Source organism: Mizuhopecten yessoensis, unplaced genomic scaffold (assembly GCF_002113885.1).
Source record: "Mizuhopecten yessoensis strain PY_sf001 unplaced genomic scaffold, ASM211388v2 scaffold11073, whole genome shotgun sequence".
Taxonomy (NCBI): domain Eukaryota; kingdom Metazoa; phylum Mollusca; class Bivalvia; order Pectinida; family Pectinidae; genus Mizuhopecten; species Mizuhopecten yessoensis.
Window position 1 is genome coordinate 381,137 of NW_018408866.1, and position 19,260 is coordinate 400,396.

The following is a 19,260-nucleotide window of genomic DNA, read 5'->3' on the forward strand; positions in this document are numbered from 1 at the left end:
GTACTTATATTATGATTAATTCATGTTTTAATTTTCATGAATACCGCTTATAATATGTTAAATCAAGTGTGCTGTATTATTGACATGTTTTACTGTATATCAAGTTATAAAACAAACTTGAGAATGAATTGTTCTTACTTGTATTTGTTACAGAAACAGAGAGGTGCAGAGTTGAATAAAATAATGGGGGAGCTGAACGTTCAGGACAGTGCATCTCACGACGATGATTTACTGGACCTAATGGACAGTGCGTAACTCTCTCACAATGGTGCCTCTCCTTGATCTCACAAACATTTCATCTGTTCTGTCTTACCCCAAGCTTATTTGACTACATATCACCATTTTAAATAAGCATTTGCCTAAAATGTGATATTGTTATTTGACAACGGTTTTCATTGGTCGGATGAAAAACCTTCTGGTGTATTGTGATTGAAATGAAATGTACATTCTCCATGTTATTACCTTGTGTTAAAAACATTACATTTCTGTAATTTCTTAAACAACTTTTACTACTATATTGATTTTCAAACTGTTCTGTCAAGTGTACTATATTTTGGAATTTGGAGTTGTTACGTGTTAATTAATGGACAATAGAAACAGAACACATACGGATAATCTTGTCAGTCAACAGTCGCTGGCAGTATATGCATGGTAGACCACTTCTCAATGAAATGTTGATCCATGTGTAATTGTAAGTGTACTTCTCATATCTGATGGGTAAAAATAGGTTTTACTTCAAGCGAAAGGGGTAAGTTTTTACTTGAACTGTGAGAATTCTTAATTTTTGAAACACCAAGCAACAGACACATATTTTGCCACTAGCTTGGCTAGCTTTCTCTTATTTTTGTTAGTGTTAGGTACCTGGTAGTTTAATTCCGAATATTATTGGTTGTTGCCCATATGGAAAAAGTTTTTTTTTTTTTTTTTAGGTTTTATGGTGAAGTTTCAGTTCAGCTGTAACATCTTTTGATAAATCCTGCCTCTATAAAAAGCTTGTAGGATGTGACTCCAAACATTAAATTACCGCAAGTGTTTTATTGTAACGACTGACTCAGTCGACAGATTCCATAAGTTGTGCCCAGAGTATATTTTATGCCTGCAAAATGCCATTTTTGAATGCATAATTGGTATGCAGACTTTTTCACTCTTAGAAGTAATTTAGTAAAACCTTAATGATACGTGTACACAGCTGAACTGCAGCACCAGTAGACAAAGAATCACTTCACTAGTACATGTAGTAAAACTGACAGATCAGGTTACTTAATGTTATGTAATGTTAGTGTGGTATTTTACTTAGTTCCATGTAAGTTCAACTTTTGACAGGCTATACTTTTTTTTGACTTGTAGAAAGTTTGTTTCGTATACATTATACCTGTATTAGGTAATTTAGGATCATGTACAATGTAAACGGAAATAGTGTTTGTTTTTTTCTTTGCAATAAGTGTAGGTTTAGTTTAAATTAAAAGGAATCAGACACAAGTTAATTAAATCCTATAAGATAACTTAGATAACTTCTTTTTCATCAAATACTTACACATTGTATAGTTTGTTAGACTCAATATTTATATTTGAGTTAGAAAATATGTAACAGTCTCAGATTATTTGGTTATAAATCAAAATGAATACTGATGTCAGAATAAATTGATTTAAAGAGATTTTTACTTTCACCAATTTTAGATAAACAATATACAGCATAAAAGATACAGATGGATAAAAATGTTACGGTCTATTAAGGACTAAACATTTTAAACATACATGTACTGATTAGTATTAAGACATGTCACTATTAATATTCTTGATAAACGTTTCAGAATGTTAAAAATTAAACTATATATGGTACAGAATTATATAACTCATGAAAATAAGATTTTTGAATGGTTATAATTGAATTGACCAGTAGCAATGTACGCCACACAATGAAACACATACAGGCATAACATGAAAACTCAGGGGAACATTTCCAATTGTGTTGAGAATTTATGAAAGCCAAAATTAGTTTATCAACAATTGATAGAACCAACTGTGATTTGAGTAAATTTGATATTTTTGTATGTTATGGTTGAATTGTTGACAGCAATTTTGCTAAACTCATACTGCATGCAGGCCTGAAGTCATGTATTTGATTGAAATGGTCGTTGGTGTTACATGATCATCTCACTATCCTCTGATACACATGTAGCTTATACTCAAGAAATGGTTGTGATTTGCATACATATTACTGAACCCTTGGATAGGCATCTTCAAGTATCAGTTTCAAGTTTATGGCATGATGAAGTATTGTGTGGTGTATGATAAGTGTCTTGTTATTACTACTGACACAGCTGTTGGAAATTTATCTCAAATGTTGAAGTTCCATAGTAATCATATGAATCACATCTAGCCTAAGGAGCATGAACCAGGTAAGTACTGCACTTGCTGTCTGATCGAAAAAAGCATTTCCTTTTTACTTAGATCTTGTAACTGACAAAAGATCTTTTAGAGGGTAATGTTCTCAAGGGAAAATTGAAAAAATGTGTATAAATAGAAATATGAGTTTCATAAATGTTAAGTTGTAGTAACTGAATATAAGTGAGTGTAATGTTTCAATTTGGAGGATTGAGGAAGCATTATAGTTTTTTTGTATTTCTACATCATTGTGATATATTTGTGAAGACAAATCCTTGTGTTGTGGTCAAATATTAAGAAAAACATGCATATACAATATGAATATTTTTTATAGATTTTTTGCACACAAGATTATATTATTTAAATTGTGTTTGCAATGCAATGGCTAAGGTTGACACAACAACTGTTTTATGACTGGTTAATGGCTAATATAGCACATAAATGTGATTAAAAGTTTGATTTGGAAAACCTGTGAATTTCATTGCATAGGGTGAAAAAACAACCAACCCATTAAAGTTAGTGTAAAACTAACAACACTTATTGGATAGTCCCTGCTCCTCATGGTCATATCACTTTGTTCTTGGGTGATATTAATTGAGATTGCTGCAACATTATAATTCTTGCACTATATTTTGTTGTCACAACCGTGTTGGTAGCTTACATTTTTTTATTTCAAAATATACACATACCAAGTGTGTCTATTACTAGGAACATTATCTTACTTGAAACCAGATAAATACTGCTAATATCATAAATGACACAACAGTAATACCTGGTTAATGATAACATTTTTTTTTACAATTTCTTTTTCATTTACAGATCTTCTTAGGCCTATCCATGTTGATAATGGCAATTTACTATGTGCCTTACGCTTATTTATAATAGCCTTTTGTATTGGACTTGATATTTATTTTGTATCAGCCTTTACCTGTACCTCAAACATTTTACCTGTGACCTCTAACCTTCACCTTCTCTTCCTTCACCTCATACTCATATAGCTTGGCTTCTCTGATCATATTATACGGCCGACTCACTATATTCTTTTGCTTTTAAATATTCTGCCATACTCTAAAACCATTCCCACTAGTTGCAGAATGTTTGATACTTTATGCTAGGACGATTGGACCAGGAAAAGAATTAATTTTCACATTGCAGAAAAGCATTCATTTTCAAATTTGTTGTGGTTTGTCTGAAAAGTTGTGAATTAAGTGAATCATAAATTTGTTTCATTTCTTTCAAAACTTAAGTGAAATGTTAGGGTTATATATATATAGTATCAGTCTTCTGCATTTTCTTTCTGCGTTTCTTTCTGTAGTGACGTGATAGTAGTGTGAGCTACACTGTATGTATATACTATGATCTTTGTTATAAGTGTTAGATGTGTCTGTTAGTATGAACATTGGAGATCTCTTTCCTGTTTATATTGTTAACGTCTTTATAACTGTTAGTGAAATAAAGGATGAAGGAGTGTAGGAATCATTAATATAGCTCAATGTTATGTAGGTATCAAAATAACGAGATCTGATAGTGGCCTATGTTACTGTAGGTGACAATTCACTTAAGTATCATTGAATATCAAATGTTTGTAATGTGCCTGTGTTTTTGTGATAAGTCCGTCCAGAAATTGAAGCGCTTGACTTTTCATTTTGATATTATATTTTTGTATTGGTTGCATGCTTCATAGTGTCAGAAACTTGTTTAAATATTTCAGACATTATAGATTAATTATGATATTGCATATATATAAATTTTACAGGAGGTGTTCTTGGACAAAAAATTCTTTATTCCACAATATTTCTCTCAAATGAAATATTACTTAAGATTTTGTAGTGTTGAACTCGATTATATGAAAGACCTTTTTTTGTGTGTGTATGCGTCACATTTTTTGAACATTGGATAATTCTAAAAAGTTAAAAACCTTATTTGCAAATGTTGTTTTAATTATCATTTAACCCTTTTTTGTCATGTATCTTAAACAATTTTTTCATGTAAAAACAATTATATCAAAATGCATTTTGCATATATACGATATACTGGCTTGAATGATAAAGTCACATTTTAAGGTCGGGGGTTTAGACTGTGAACACATCATCAAAAACAACAGATTTTATAATACTTTTGTGCAATCATTTGACTTTTAGTTAAGGGATTAATGTTATTATTCGAGATGTATGACATGAATGTTGAGATTGTCATTAAATTGGTTCCTACATGTATGTATATATTTTTGTCATTTTTTCACACCAATGGTAAAACTCCAGTGGACCGACTACAAAATCATAAATGGACTGACTACAAAAATTACCTCTGAAGGTAAAGTGCCAAACTACTATGAATGTTTGAATTAAGAATGCTCTGTCCATTATTTCCTTATTGGACAATGGTGTCATTTTGTCTCCGACGTGTAAATATAAAAAGTTCCTGTTACACCAAGTGTTTATTGAAGTGAGCTGAAAGTACTCCTGGACTTGTTGCTGGTAACACTATTATACTAGTGTCTTTATTATGAGTAATGTCCAGTGTTTAAACAAAATTCACAAATATACTGAAGGAGAATTTTGCATCATAGATCATCACTAGATAATGTGTCTGGTACCATTGACAGATCACTCTTCCAAGGTCAATGACACACATAGTTATACAGAGGCATCCTCGATACTCCAGGGGTTACACTCACTTTCGCTTTCTGCACCCTTGGAATATGACATAGCTAAATTGAAGGCTCAGTGTGCACCACCTTGTGGATGAGACAAAAGACTAGTTTGACCCTTTGATGTACATAAAAAGAATTTGTCGGTCGGGTAATGGTAAAATTGACTGGTTTTGAAGTCGGGTGTCCCTCCTCTTTAATCTTCAAAGGACAGGTATATTCACTGGATTGGTAAAGTGTTTTTACCTGAGACCAATCAAACAGCTAGCCCCATGCCTTGGATTTTGCTATAACATATTCCAGGGGTGCAGAGAGCGAAAGTGAGCGTAACCCCTCGAGTATCGTGGATATACAGAGGTACATGTATTTTTTTCCTTGTCCAGACCATCAGTTCTATCAGTGAATTTCATGGACATACATACATGTGCCACATACTACTTATTCAAGCTCTTATATGTTTTGAAGCAAAGCACTTCGGGAGTGGAAACACTTTGAAGAGCAATAAATATTTAAAAAAATAATAATCTTGAGAACCATGCAATTTTGCCCTCTAGATTTCTGGAGTAAAGGTCTCTGACTACCAGACTAGAGGTGTTCAATTCAATGACCCTAACATGCGAGTCAAAAACTTGGCAAATTACTTTCACAAAACAATATGTAGTTTGCTAGGATGAATGGCTGTCAAATTTGCACGTATCCTTTACATTATCTTTATACCCCTGCTTTGAATGGTTTTGGGGTGCAATTATGTAAACCCAGGTAATATTCACGTTGTCGGCTAGAGCATATATATATCTGCCAAGAATAGTCATTAAACTTTGTTATACATATGTACATGTAGGTATATCATGCATGGGAAGGACTCGGTGTATCACATGCTAAAGATCATTGCAATCTTTATTTGTACTTTGGCCTCAACTGAATAAAATAAGGTGTAAAACAAGTTTCGGGAGCATATCTCCACCACTGTTTAATGAATGGTGTGTCGCATCCTAATGTCAATATAATTGACCTCTGTTTGACTGTAGACTTTGATGTTAAATTCTTAAATACAGTGCAATACTTCCTTTTACCTTGAGTGCTAAAAAACGTGTAGTACAGATTCCAGCCTTGGTGTGAGGGTACTTTATGGGAAAGCAACGTGTCGCATAATAAACTTTGCTTCACTGCAGTGTCGATATGACCTCAAGTTTTAAATAGAACAATAGGCATAGTTTCCAGGGAATATCTTGCAACTGACTACTGTTTTATTTATCGATGTCAGACTGGATTTGAAAGTACATCGATATCAGGGTCAGGACATGTACTGTCCAATCTACATCACTAACATTTCAGATTACAACTAGCATTCAATTAATTGATTCTAGAACTCAACACAATCTATTAGTGCACTGTTGTTTCATCACATATCGTGGCTAAACAACATTTGGTTTTAAAAGAGTCATCCAAGTATTAAGGATGGTGTTTCATCACATGTTTTCAGATGTTCATGTAAGAAAATTCAACGGTCCTTAAAGCTTGTCCTTGTAAATTGAACTAGCCTAAAAACAGAAAAAGAGCATGCACTAGGCCAGAGGCTTAACTGACCCCTGCAAAGTTTGCCTTTAGTTCAACATACATGTAGTAGACACTTCAAGCTAATTCCAAATTTCCATGCAAGAAAATTGAATGGTCCATAGGGTTTGCAATTGTTCCTTGCAAAATAATCTGGTAAAAATATAAGAGGTACAGGGGCGTTAATAGGTCACCTGATATTTCAATTTCAATTCAAAACCTGCTGATTACCATACCAGTTTATCAAAGCTTTAAAAAGGAGTACAAGAAATACAAGTTGCAAGAAGGACTACATGTAAATTCTGTTTGGGTGGGGAAGATACCAAGAACATAAGTTAAGTGTATTCTTCATGTTCAGCAATTTTGTAAATGGTTATTTTTTTACAATTATGGCATTGGATTCTTAACTGTTTCTATATTATGACCCAGGTATGTAGTTAAGGGTTGCTCTGTACCTCAGGGCCAATCCTGGTAGAGTGATTTCTTCCCTTCATGCCTAGCAATTGTACATACCTCCAGGTAAGAGATAAAATCCCTCATATGGAAGCTTAAGGTGAAGGATTTTGATTTACCTCAATTTCCCCTATTGGGCCACACCCCTCTGTCCCCTGGGGAGCCACACATACTGTTTATATATACAAACCTGATGAGTTCCACTTGCCAAATGATGCTCTAGACCAAATTTGGTTAAAATCCCTCAATTCCTCTGAAAGGAGAAGGATTTTAAATATTCAGCTCTTTTTCCCCTATTGGACCATGCCCTCTGCTCCAAGGGGGCTACACCCACCATTTATACAAAATTGAGAACCCTTTGGCAAATATGGTGCTCTAGATCAAATTTGGTCAAAATCCTTTGAGACTAGTTTTAAAGGAAAAAGTTAACGGATGATTGGCTAGTGCTATTGATGTATAGAATTAATGTGTTGCATAAATATATACCAGTACATGTACATTGTATGTGTACTTGTACCAGTGTTGTCATTTGTATTTCCCCCTGACCTGGAAAGAATGATATCCACTACATTTTTTTTATTCAATATTTGCATACCTTCATCCTACATTTGTATCCGCAGCAAGGAAGGAACAGCATGATAATAGCTATCATATTTATACATCTATTTCGTATTACGTTGTACAAAATAAAACATACCATGATTTCTCTGTTCAGTACATAACTTAAGTTAAATAATAGAACTCCAAAACCACACTAATAGCTGTCAAAATACAATATTTTATCAGTCATCATTAAGATCCATGATGCATATTTACAAATGTGTCGAAAATTAGATTTGTGCATCGTATAATCATTACTAAAATCTGCTGTTTTCTATTTGTTGACTGCATACAATCATTCAGGGTAAATTAACTATAACAAACAACAATGTGCACTTGAAAAAGAAAAACTGCACTGCCAGAGTTTAAAAATATTTTTCATCCATCACAAGAACTATCTTCTTTTTACGAAATCCCTCCATTGCTTGGGCAACTGCATCCTCAAACTTGTCAATGGAAGTAAGATCACTTTCTGGAGGCAGAAATTTACCAGCTCGAATCAAGTCACATAGATCCTTATACATTTTTAACTTTTCTGGAGATTTACTGTTTATTGTATTCCACTGCGTGTTCCAATATCCTGCTAAACGAATTTCTTTAAAGATAAATGCACCTGTTGGAACAACAACCGGCTTCTTTGACATTCCCCCGTATGTTACCATAACACCATTTTGACCTAAAAAACGTGTTAGTTCAGTTGCACTTCGTCCTCCAACACAATTCAAAGCCAATACTGGTGCTTTAGGTAAGCTTGCCACAAAGTCCCTCATTCCTCGCGATGAAGCAAATTCTTCTGTCACAACATGTGTAGCTCCTAGATCTTTTAGGTTGTTTGTCAATTGATTACAATCAGGTCTGTCTCTTACAATGTTTACAGTGTGAATTCCCCATTCTTTCGCCAGTTGAATGACACATTGTCCAACAGAACTGTTGGCACCATTCTGAATTACAATGTCTCCCTGCTTTACAGGAAAAAAATCTTTCAGCATTCGGTAGGCGGTACACGGGTTGACAGCCAGCGTTGCAGCACCGAGAACAGGAATGTCGTTGTCGACCTTTTCTACACTAGACTCCTCACATAATGCATGTGTTCTCCATGTACCCCAGGCAGAATGAGCCGGCAACACCCAATCTCCCTTCTGCAAGTTTTTGACACCATCCCCTACATCGACAACCTCTCCTACCCCTTCGTTGCCTACGAGAGAAGGTAATGTTGGTCTAATATGGTATGTACCTTCTATCATGTTGATATCTGACGGATTTATGGGAGCCATCAGCATCTTCACAAGAATTTGAGAGCTTTCCAGCTTTGTCGGCATTGGAATGATTTCCTTTCTTAGGACTTTCCTAGGGTCTCCGAAGTCGGAGTAAGTTATTGCAATAGACTCTTTCGCATAACTGAAACATCTTGCTTGACATATTTCTTTTCTGAATGCAATCATGCGGTGAAAGTAAACACCGGACCTTCGCAGCCGGAAGATTTTTTTGACCAATGCAGCCATCTTTGTTCTATAGTTCGAACTGCATCGGAAGCGTACATATTATATGAGTGATAGCACCAAAAAGGTCCCGAACATTTAAACCGGAAAAGTGCAATTTAACCATCTGCGCCTGCGTAAGAATCATAGCAACCCTCAAACAAATATGGCCGCTATGTGATGGTTAGATGTTGTAGTTCATATTTATAAAGGACTCGCAGGATGTCTAAAGCTGGGAAGAGGGTAAAAAGCGGTTCCGGACAAGGGGGAGCAAAATGGGAACAAGCCCTTCTATCTGCACAATTTGACGAGGTTTGCAGTTTTCTTTATCTATTATTATTGAAATTACTCTAGCTGATAAAATGCATGTGGTTCTACAGAAGTACTGCACGTATTGTTTGTGTCATTGTGTTGTTATCTTCACATAAAAGGCATGTCACTGATCCAATTACATTCATATCGATATAAGTATCATTTATTCAGGCAATGTTTATGTAGGAAATTATATACAGTATATATAACAATTTTAATTGCATTAATAAAACGATACAGTAAAAGTGAGGTTTTTTTTTTGTGAATCAATCCGAGAAGTGTTGTGATACGAATATTTTTATTGCTGATAGGTAAAATGTTAACTATTCGGTGAAACTTACTGGAAGACACTCAACATCATAGTCATTTTAGAAACATAAAAAAATCATCCTTCTGCAGGGCAGTTTGAGCCTTGTCTGTCTATACACCTACAATAGTATTGACAAACAGGCTAGGATCTGTGATCGAACTAGTAATGGTTGGCAAATAACAGAACTTCCATTGCAAATATGATGGCGCTGTAGAGAGCATTCTGAATTTAAAGGAATTGTGTATAAATGGCATTTATATATTTTCATTGTATTGATTCTTCATTAAGGAATTTTAAAAAGTCCATGTAAATTGTGAGATGCCCCATTAAATATAGATTGATAAAATAATTGAACTGATGATTTCATTGTTTTCAAAAAACACAATCCAGGGCTTAATCTAGGAAAAAGTTCTGCTACCCTTTTTCCAGTTTTAGGGAAAATACCCCAGCTGCAGCAGGTGCCCACAAGCCACCTTGGTGAAACCAAGGGAGAGAGTAGAATAGGGGAGTGTAAAGCCCCCGTCATAAGGGGGGTACTGGGGAGAGCCTCAGAAATCTTTTTGAAACTGTAGATGATCCGAGGTGGCATTTCAGCACTTTTTAATCTTAAATTAACAAAAGTTCTCAACCTACCATATTAATATCCCGAAGCTCCTTGTAAAATGTGTGAATAAAGAAAAACAAAATTATTAAACAAAATCCATTTTAGACTAAAAAAGTAATATTTCTTGCTTAAAAGGGAAATTAATCAAAGAAAAAAGGGAAAATTGTCCTGCAATCATTCTGTAATGAACGATATTAACTCAACAATATGTTTTAAATTTATTTGCAGGGGTTATTGCATTTCTTCTCTATCAAAATGTATCAGAAGTTCAGAGATCATTGATTTTTTTCTTTTTATTCTCTTGACAGGAAAGTTGGAAGGCAAACATCACTTTTGTGGTTGGAAATAAAGTTGATGACTACACATGGATAGACATTTTAGGATCAACCATTGCTAGTGGACCTCGGAGGTTATTCAGTATTATATCAAGACAGAAGCTTGAGGAAGAGGTAGATTTCACTTAAAGAAAAATAGTTTGTTAAAATGCATTATCAATAAATCATATTGATACCAGTTTTCAGAGAAGAAAAAAAATTATATTAGTTTCTTGCAAAGGAATATAATATTAATTTAATCTTTACTGAATGCTATTTTAATTAAGTTGAATGATTAAAAATAAAACAAATTATATTCAGCATATTCTAAGAATCAGTTTCATTGTCATTCTGATATAGAAAACTGGTAATCTCATCTGTCATACTGATAGTCATTTATGGGTTTACTAAGGCACCGGTATATATTTCAGGTGAGAGAACTTGGTAATCCTAAAGGGAAGAAGCCCAAAGATGTTCCACTGCACTATGAAGTTACAGAGCCTTGTAAAATCCACCTGGACAATAATGAAGACATCCCGTTTCCTCTGTTAGCTCGGCTTATAAAATACAGATTACTGGCAATCAAATCTGCAGACATCAAGAGGCGTGAAACTGAAAAGAAGGTACAGTTAGTGGCACTTCCAACATTTAGAAAACTTATGTTCATTTATAAGATTATTCTCTTATATCAATTTTTAATAAAATGTTTCTTTTTATGCATGTATACAAATGTGCATCACTGGGAACACCTGTTGACCTTTTAAACAGTAGGATCCAAATGATTTATTTATTTTAACGTAAAATTTTACATTTTTTATAGATAAACATCTGTATACATGTTCTTGTAAACCTGTTTTACATTTTATTATCATCTGTTAAAATAGGCATTAGCTGATAAGGATAAGGCAAGGAAAGGATCAGGTGGAAAAGGAGGTAAAGAAAGGGGCAAGTCACCCCCAAAGGGTAAAGGGGGTGGTAAGAAAACACCAGAACCTCCCACAGCCAAGGAGGGTAGTAAATTGAGGAAGAGAGGAGATGAAGATGATGAAGGAAAATATATTGGTAAGTAAATCAGTCAATTTGTTTTAGGAAATTCCCATTATAGTGAATTTGAAATTTTTGCAAAAGAATGATATTTACAAAGACTTAACTGGTATTTAAACAGACATTGATGTTTGTTAGAATCATATTTGTAATGTGTAGCTATGCCATATACTGAACTCATTTTGTCACTGCCCCCTGGTGTCGACTTTATCATTAATTAAATTTCATTAATGAAAAAATATACAGTCTAAAAGTCACAGCTAGTGTAAATTATTCTAAAGAAGATCTGCTTTTACACCAATTGAAAAAACTTAATTGATTTTAAAGGTTCATTTTTGACATCCATTTTCTGGATATTAAAGTCGGTTCTTGTTTTATCTGTAGTTTCATTGTGTACTATATTAGTTATATTACCTAAGAGGAAGTCTGTGTAGACCTGCTATGTTATTTACTAATCTACAATTTCAAATTATGCTATATGTTGGCTTAAGATAAATCTGCAACTTTTTTTTCAAAAAATGGCAGCCCCCAAATGTTACTTGTGCTCATGTGTACACAAGTTCCACTTTACAATGTATTTGAATGTCCTGCAGCACTGTAGTGTAATAATATTGCTGACCTACCTTTCCTCGCTTTGATTGACTTTGTCTATATAGGAGTAATGTTTTTAATGCCAAATTTTCAGATGATGAGCCAGATGATGGAGCCCAACACTACATCATTGTGTACGGTTACAACAGTCCACACATCATCACACAGCTGGCTGAGCTCAGTGTCACAGTCGACTCAATCCTACGAATTTCCTCTCAGGACTATTCAAGTTTTGAGGACAAAGATAATGTTCCATCAATAGAAAAGGATGAAAAGACTCAAGGTAAGGACTGCTAATTGATGTCATTGATAAAACTATTCTGATAATTTATTTGACATTTAAAAATCACTATAGATTAGTCAGTGTGTGCTTAACACTTTTACTTACTGAAGCACAGCAATCGTTTGTAAGCACTTATTAGGTAAATCATTCTGGTTGATAATGTAAACTGCATGCATCCTGTGATATGTTTAATTTCTATTTTTTTTGCAAATAAGCTAAACACTAATGAACAAAAAACAACTTACGTTTTGATGACATGTTAGAAATTTCATTGAAAGATATTTGTGTGAGTTAACTCTCCAAACTGAACATTATTATATTTTCAGCTTAAGTTGTACTCATAAAAATAGTCCCGATTCTATGTATTTGATTTATATTCTTGTTAGGAAAAATGGAAGATATTACTCCTCGTAGTGATGATACTTTAAGTAAGTTTGTTGTAGCTTTAATTTTGTCAGGAGACAGGATTTGTATTGTATTTGAGTTTGTCAGGAGAAGGGATTATAATATATATACTGTACATAATTAAGCAAGTGGATGAGGATGGTAAAATGGTATTGGTACATATGTAGTATTTGTTCAAATTCTAATATCTTTTTTTTTTACATTTTGTTTTCTGGATTATGATTTTGTTGCTTTATGATATAGTAGTAGTGGTGTAGGTGTATTGTAATTTGTTAACAGAAATATTTTATAAACTAAAAATGGTGAAATCAAATGGGATGGGACAAAAGTTATTGGAAAAATAGATACAATCAATTGCAACCCATTTGTACCTAAATTGTTTGGATACTACATTACATTACCAGGCAAAGACAAAGCTGCCCAGAAAGCCGGTATGTAGCACGTGGAGACAGCTATTGTGTCCAAAAGACAAGCCATTTGTCAGACCAAAATGAGTTCCTATAGCTCTGCTGTGCTTACACCCACCAAATGTTGCAATATTGATATTTCATCATTCATTTTATTGGTTTGGTGTTCTTTTGACTCATATTTTATTATCAGTAATAAATTTAATTATACATGTATATGATTTAAATCAAATGTTGGTTGATGTCATTTAAGGTAAATTATTGCTAACACATTGAACTGATTTGGTTTGAAAATGTTAATCATTAAATCCACTAATATTTATCAAATGTTGACTGCTGAATTCTATTGTTTCCTGTCAAATGTCTCAATCAGGTTGCTAGTCAGTAAAAAGATGAAAAAGGTACCAAAAAATATGAAGGATATCAAATGTATTGGTCAGTTGCTAATATTTTGAGATGTTCACCACCATACATCCATATTGCAACAAAATATATATATATATTGATAAACTTTAGCTTGCTTTCATTTGAGCTTTAAGTTTCTGCTTTTCTGTTTCTTGCAATGTATTTACTTTCAGATTAATGATTAGATATATATAATTTCACAAAGTCACCTAATAAAGATGATAATAAGTAGTTATTACCTGCATATATATATCAAACTGCAAATTTAAATTATGTTGAAACACTGAAAGAAAGTGTGCTGAACTGTCATACTGTATTGCCAGGGTGTTGAAGACAGTTAATTTTTCTCTCATTTCTGTGCTGATATTATAGAACTTAAAGAGCAATAAAAGGGATGTAAGATGCCACAGTATGTCAACAATGATGTGACATCACAAAATTGTGAAAACTTGAATGCTACATTAATACAATGGGTAAAATTACCACATTATCATATAAATCCCTTCAGTCAGAAAGATGGGATTAAGTTTGAAGAAATGGGTTAAAACTAACAGAATGAATAATTTTCTTCTGTAAAGCTTAAGGGAAAAGTTGATGGTTAAATGGTAGCCCCTGCAAACACGTTTCCATGGTTTCTTATTTTGGGCTTATTCTGATCATTGGAATGAGAGAAACATACTCTTGAATGTCCATTAGTGAGGACAGGGATATCTACCCAGAATGGGCAAAACCTTCTGTAAGCTTCACATTTTATAATTTGAGTCTTATAGGCATCATACTGAATTAATTATTGGAAATGGAGAGCAAAGTCCTTGACATGTCTTTTAATTCTTCTTAAATGCCAACACCTTTGGTACTATCTGTCCTTTTGAATAAGGTCACACCCTGACTATGAAACAATGGGAAAGGCCTTCATATTCAATCTCAATTAACCTCAAAAAATTAATATAAAGTTACACCCTGTAGTCAATATAGAATAGAAAGCTAGATTAGCAAATGAATTGCATATATGTACACTGTATATAGATATGTATTGATGCTAAAAAAAGTGAGAACTTTCAGAACCAACACATTTCATAAAAAAATGATCATGTTCATTATTTATTTATTTTTGCATGAAGATATCATGACTGTATATTTCCCATATGCTGTAATAAATGCATCAATGATAACCAAAAGTGATTATTTTGCAATGTAAAATAAATAAAATTGCCGAGAAATCCTTTTCATGGACATTTATATTTTACTTAAGTTAAAAAACAATTCTAACAAAATATTGTAATCCTCCATGGGAAGGTAATAGAAAATAACTTGATATTTTATATTGGTGTTGTCCTTTGGATATGTAGATGATGGTGTGTTTGTGTGTAAATCTCTGTAGACGTTAATTCTTTATAACATTTTCCTTCTATTGGCCACAGTGCTGGAGGAGGTGGAGCGAGCTACCAAATTGAAGATAAAGAAGGACCTCCAAGAGTTCTGGAAGGATGTTCTCCTGGTATTACAGAAACAACCTGATGGTTCTCGACTCCATGACATTGCTCGACAGGAGTATGAGGTGAAGAATCTTCTCATACCAGAAGATCTTGAAGATGCTGAACAAAAGGTAACACACTGTACTAGTATATAGTGTATAATATGTTTTGACATTTTCAGTACGAGATTACATATCATTGTAAATTGAAGCTATCATTATTTTATTCATGGTTTATATTAAAATATTAAATACACTTCATAAAATATATCCTTAAAAACAAATGTGGGGAGAAGAGCAAAAAACATCAGTCCAGTGTGTTGTCTGGAAAATGGAGTATCCAGTATCAATCAGTACCCAGAGTTTCCTTTCATAGGTTTATGTTAAACTTAGTCAGTAGGAGTATACTTAACATTCCTTCAAGTTTCCCAGTTAACGCTCATCGGGGCAAAGACGTTGAGATAGCATTCCCTGTTTTTTACTTCCAGAATGCGTTTGGCCTTGCTATGTTTGAGGATGTAGCCTGCATGATCTACGATCTGATTGATTCTCGTCGTCAGTACAAGAACTACCTAGAGAATCTCAGATTACTCCATGTGCCATTGTTTGGTCAGCCAGCAGCTCCTGTGCAAGGTTAGTTACAGCCTGGTGTTCTAAGGGTATTGAGACATAAGTTGAGTTAGGGACAGGTGTTCTATTGGTAATCAGATGTAAGGTGAAATATGGACAGGTGTTCTATGGGTAATCAGATGTAAGGTGAAATATGGACAGGTGTTCTATAGGTAATCAGATGTAAGGTGAAATATGGACAGGTGTTCTGAGAGTAATCAGATGTAAGGTGAAATATTGACAGGTGTTCTATGAGTAATCAGATGTAAGGTGAGTAAGGAGCATGTGTTCTAAGGATAATCACTAATCAAATGTAAGGTGAATTAGGGACAGATGTTCTATGGGTAATCAGATGTAAGGTGAAATATGGACAGGTGTTCTATAGGTAATCAGATGTAAGGTGAAATATGGACAGGTGTTCTATGGGAAATCAGATGTAAGGTGAAATATGGACAGGTGTTCTATGGGTAATCAGATGTAAGGTGAGTAAGGAACAGGTGTTCTAAGGGTAATCACTAACCAAATGTAAGGTGAGTTAGGGACAGATGTTCTATGGGTAATCAGATGTAAGGTGAATAAGCGACAGATGTTCTATGGGTAATCAGACATAAGGTGAATTAGGGACAATGTTCTATAGGTAATCAGACATTAGGTGAATTAGGGACAGGGGTTCTATGGGTTATCAGATGTAAGGTGAATAAGGGACAGGTGTTCTAAGGGTAATCAGATGTAAGGTGAAATATGGACAGCTGTTCTATGGGTAATCAGATGTAAAATGAGTTAGGGACAGGTGTTCTATGGGTAATCAGATGTAAGGTAAATAAGGGACAGGTATTCTATGGGTAATCAGATGTAAGGTGAGTAAGGAACAGGTGTTCTATGGGTAATCAGATGTAAGGTGAGTAAGGAACAGGTGTTCTATGGGTAATCAGATGTAAGGTGAATTAGGGACAGGTGTTCTATGGGTAATCAGATGTAAGATGAGTTAGCGACAGATGTTCTATGGGTAATCAGACATAAGGTGAATTAGGGACAGGTGTTCTATGGGTAATCAGAATTAAGGTGAATAAGGGACAGGTGTTCTATGGGTAATCAGATGTAAGATGAGTAAGGGACAGGTGTTCTATGGGTAATCAGATGTAAGGTGAATAAGGGACAGATGTTCTATGGGTAATCAGACATAAGTTGAGTTAGGGATAGATGTTCTATGGGTAATCAGATGTAGGGTGAATTAGGGACATGTTCTATGGGTAATCAGATGTAAGATGAGTTAGCGACAGATGTTCAATGGGTAATCAGACATAAGGTGAATTAGGGACAGGTGTTCTATGGGTAATCAGATGTAAGGTGAATAAGGGACAGATGTTATGTTGGTAATCAGACATAAGGGTAGTTAGGGACAGGTATTCTATGGGTAATCAGATGTAAGGTGAATTAGGGACAGGTGTTCTATGGGTAATAAGACAAAAGGTGAATTAGGGACAGGTGTTCTAAAGGTAATCAGACAAAAGGTGAGTAAGGAACAGGTGTTCTATGGGTAATCAGATGTAAGGTGAATTAGGGACAGATGTTCTTTGGGCAATCAGACATAAAGGTAGTTAGGGACAGGTGTTCTATGGGTAATCAGACATAAGGTGAATTAGGGACAGGTGTTCTAAGGGTAATCAGACAAAAGGTGAGTAAGGAACAGGTGTTCTATGGGTAATCAGATGTAAGGTGAATTAGGGACAGATGTTCTTTGGGCAATCAGATGTAAGGTGAGTTAGGGACAGGTGCTCTATGGGTAATCTGATGTAAGGTGAGTTAGGGACAGGTGCTGTATGGGTAATCAGATGTAAGGTGAGTTAGGGACATGTGTTCTATGGGTAATCTGATGTAAGGTGAGTTAGGGACAGGTGCTCTATGGGTAATCAGATGTAAGGTGAGTTAGGGACAGGTGCTCTATGGGTAATCTGATGTAAGGTGAGTTAGGGACAGGTGCTCTATGGGTAATCAGACATAAGGTGAATTAGGGACATATATATACTATGGGTATATATACATAAATTTAGTGAGTTTTAGACATGTGTTCTGTGGGTAATCAGACAAAGGTTAAGTTAGGGATATGTGTGGTATTTAGCCTATTTATATACCCGGTATGAGGTTTTGAAGGTCTCCAGAGTGAAATGAATAAAAAGGAATTATACAAGCCCATTCGGCTGCTAGTTATTTTTTCGAGGATTTTCACAGTATATCAGACAATGCAAAAAAAAAAGACATTTTCCACTGTAATGATTTAACAATTAACTCTTTCAATTGTATAATGTTTCTTAATGATCCAAACTCTTCATATGTGATTTTGTCCTAGAAATATATGCGAATTCCTCTTTCTGCAAAAATTAAAACTGCCATGAAAATGACAAGATATAGGAATAAACATAAACAAAGAATTGTTTATTTGTGTGTGGTGTTTATATTTTTAAACAATGTTTATTTACTCTCCAGAGGAACGCCCTGCCATGTCTAGTGCCCCCACCCCATCTGCTCAACAACCCCCTGCCCCAAGTGTGCCCTCTATCCACCCGGACATGCTAGAGATTGCCCCCCAAGTGGACATGCGGTTCTACAATGACCTGATGAACTGTGTGCCACAGGAGAGTGTTAGCGTGTCACTCATCATGCACTCCATGCTAGAACAGGTTAGCCACTGTATAAATGTGTTACTCGCTATCCCTGTAACTGTCTCTAAAATGTGAAGTTACACAAATCTGATATATCATAGAAAGTCAAGCACATCTAAAGGAACACGTCTATTGAATACCAAAACATATAATTGTTTCTTTATTTTTGGGTGTTCAAATTTTTCCTGTTCCATTTCTAAAAGTCAGTGCAAGTAAGAGATAATTTGAAAATGTAATAAAACTGATATTTTTATACGACTGTCAAATTTGACGGTAGTATTATGGTATGGCGTTGTCCGGCCGACGTAAACTTCTTTTGTCCGGCAATCTCCACCTACATTTTTCGACCGATCTATTTGAAACTTGGTATACTTTATAATCATGATATGAAGTTGTGTCTCGATCCCTCAAAAGAATTTTGATTCAACGATTTTTTGCAAAATTTATTGCCTTTTGTTCATTTCAGTTTTTTATTTTTTGTCTGAAGATTTTTTTTATAGCATAGCTAAACCCTCTTAGAATGACGCAGATCTTATTTCAATGTAAGAAAGTAAATAACACTATATGGCATTACGGGCGTATTTTGTTCCGCCCCGCGGTACTCTTGTTTGTAATCTAGGAGAGTACAGAAATACCAAATGACTTTGAAATTTACATAGCATCACTGTATGTGTTTGTAGGTTGTTGTGATAGTTACATAGCATCACTGTATGTGTTTGTAG

At 34.5% G+C, this 19,260-nt stretch overlaps 3 protein-coding genes across 10 annotated transcripts in view; 2 read left to right on the forward strand and 1 right to left on the reverse strand.

The window, feature by feature from the left end:
- LOC110465360 (protein OSCP1-like) overlaps positions 1-4,601 on the forward strand; it is a 28,163-nt gene extending 23,562 nt beyond the window's left edge. For all 3 annotated transcript variants that reach the window (XM_021521122.1, XM_021521121.1, XM_021521123.1), the window contains one exon: positions 154-4,601. In XM_021521122.1, coding sequence (XP_021376797.1) covers positions 154-255 — 102 coding nt within the window. In that variant the 3' untranslated portion in view covers positions 256-4,601. The remainder of the gene's footprint in view (positions 1-153) is intronic.
- Positions 4,602-7,802: 3,201 nt separating this feature from the next.
- On the reverse strand, positions 7,803-9,162 carry LOC110465409 (enoyl-[acyl-carrier-protein] reductase, mitochondrial-like). Its single transcript, XM_021521199.1, has one exon. The coding sequence runs from the start codon at positions 9,142-9,144 to the stop codon at positions 8,008-8,010; it is 1,137 nt and encodes a 378-aa protein (XP_021376874.1). The 5' UTR covers positions 9,145-9,162; the 3' UTR covers positions 7,803-8,007.
- Positions 9,163-9,273: 111 nt separating this feature from the next.
- The window catches only part of LOC110465372 (sperm-associated antigen 17-like), a 37,010-nt gene continuing 27,023 nt past the window's right edge, over positions 9,274-19,260 (forward strand). For 4 of the 6 annotated variants that reach the window (XM_021521141.1, XM_021521136.1, XM_021521137.1 and 1 more), the window contains exons 1-9: positions 9,274-9,432; positions 10,655-10,795; positions 11,092-11,283; positions 11,545-11,722; positions 12,390-12,578; positions 12,965-13,006; positions 15,217-15,401; positions 15,758-15,902; positions 18,363-18,556. In XM_021521141.1, the coding sequence (XP_021376816.1) occupies positions 9,343-9,432; positions 10,655-10,795; positions 11,092-11,283; positions 11,545-11,722; positions 12,390-12,578; positions 12,965-13,006; positions 15,217-15,401; positions 15,758-15,902; positions 18,363-18,556 (1,356 nt within the window). In that variant the 5' untranslated portion in view covers positions 9,274-9,342. Of the gene's footprint in view, positions 9,433-10,654; positions 10,796-11,091; positions 11,284-11,544; positions 11,723-12,389; positions 12,579-12,964; positions 13,007-13,387; positions 13,415-15,216; positions 15,402-15,757; positions 15,903-18,362; positions 18,557-19,260 lie in introns of all 6 variants that reach the window. The other 2 variants (XM_021521138.1, XM_021521140.1) reach the window with 2 other exon arrangements.

What these genes read in the sequence shown, in the direction of transcription:
- LOC110465409 (XM_021521199.1), bottom strand. Translation starts at nt 9,144, where the DNA reads ATGGCTGCATTGGTCAAAAAAATCTTCCGGCTGCGAAGGTCCGGTGTT.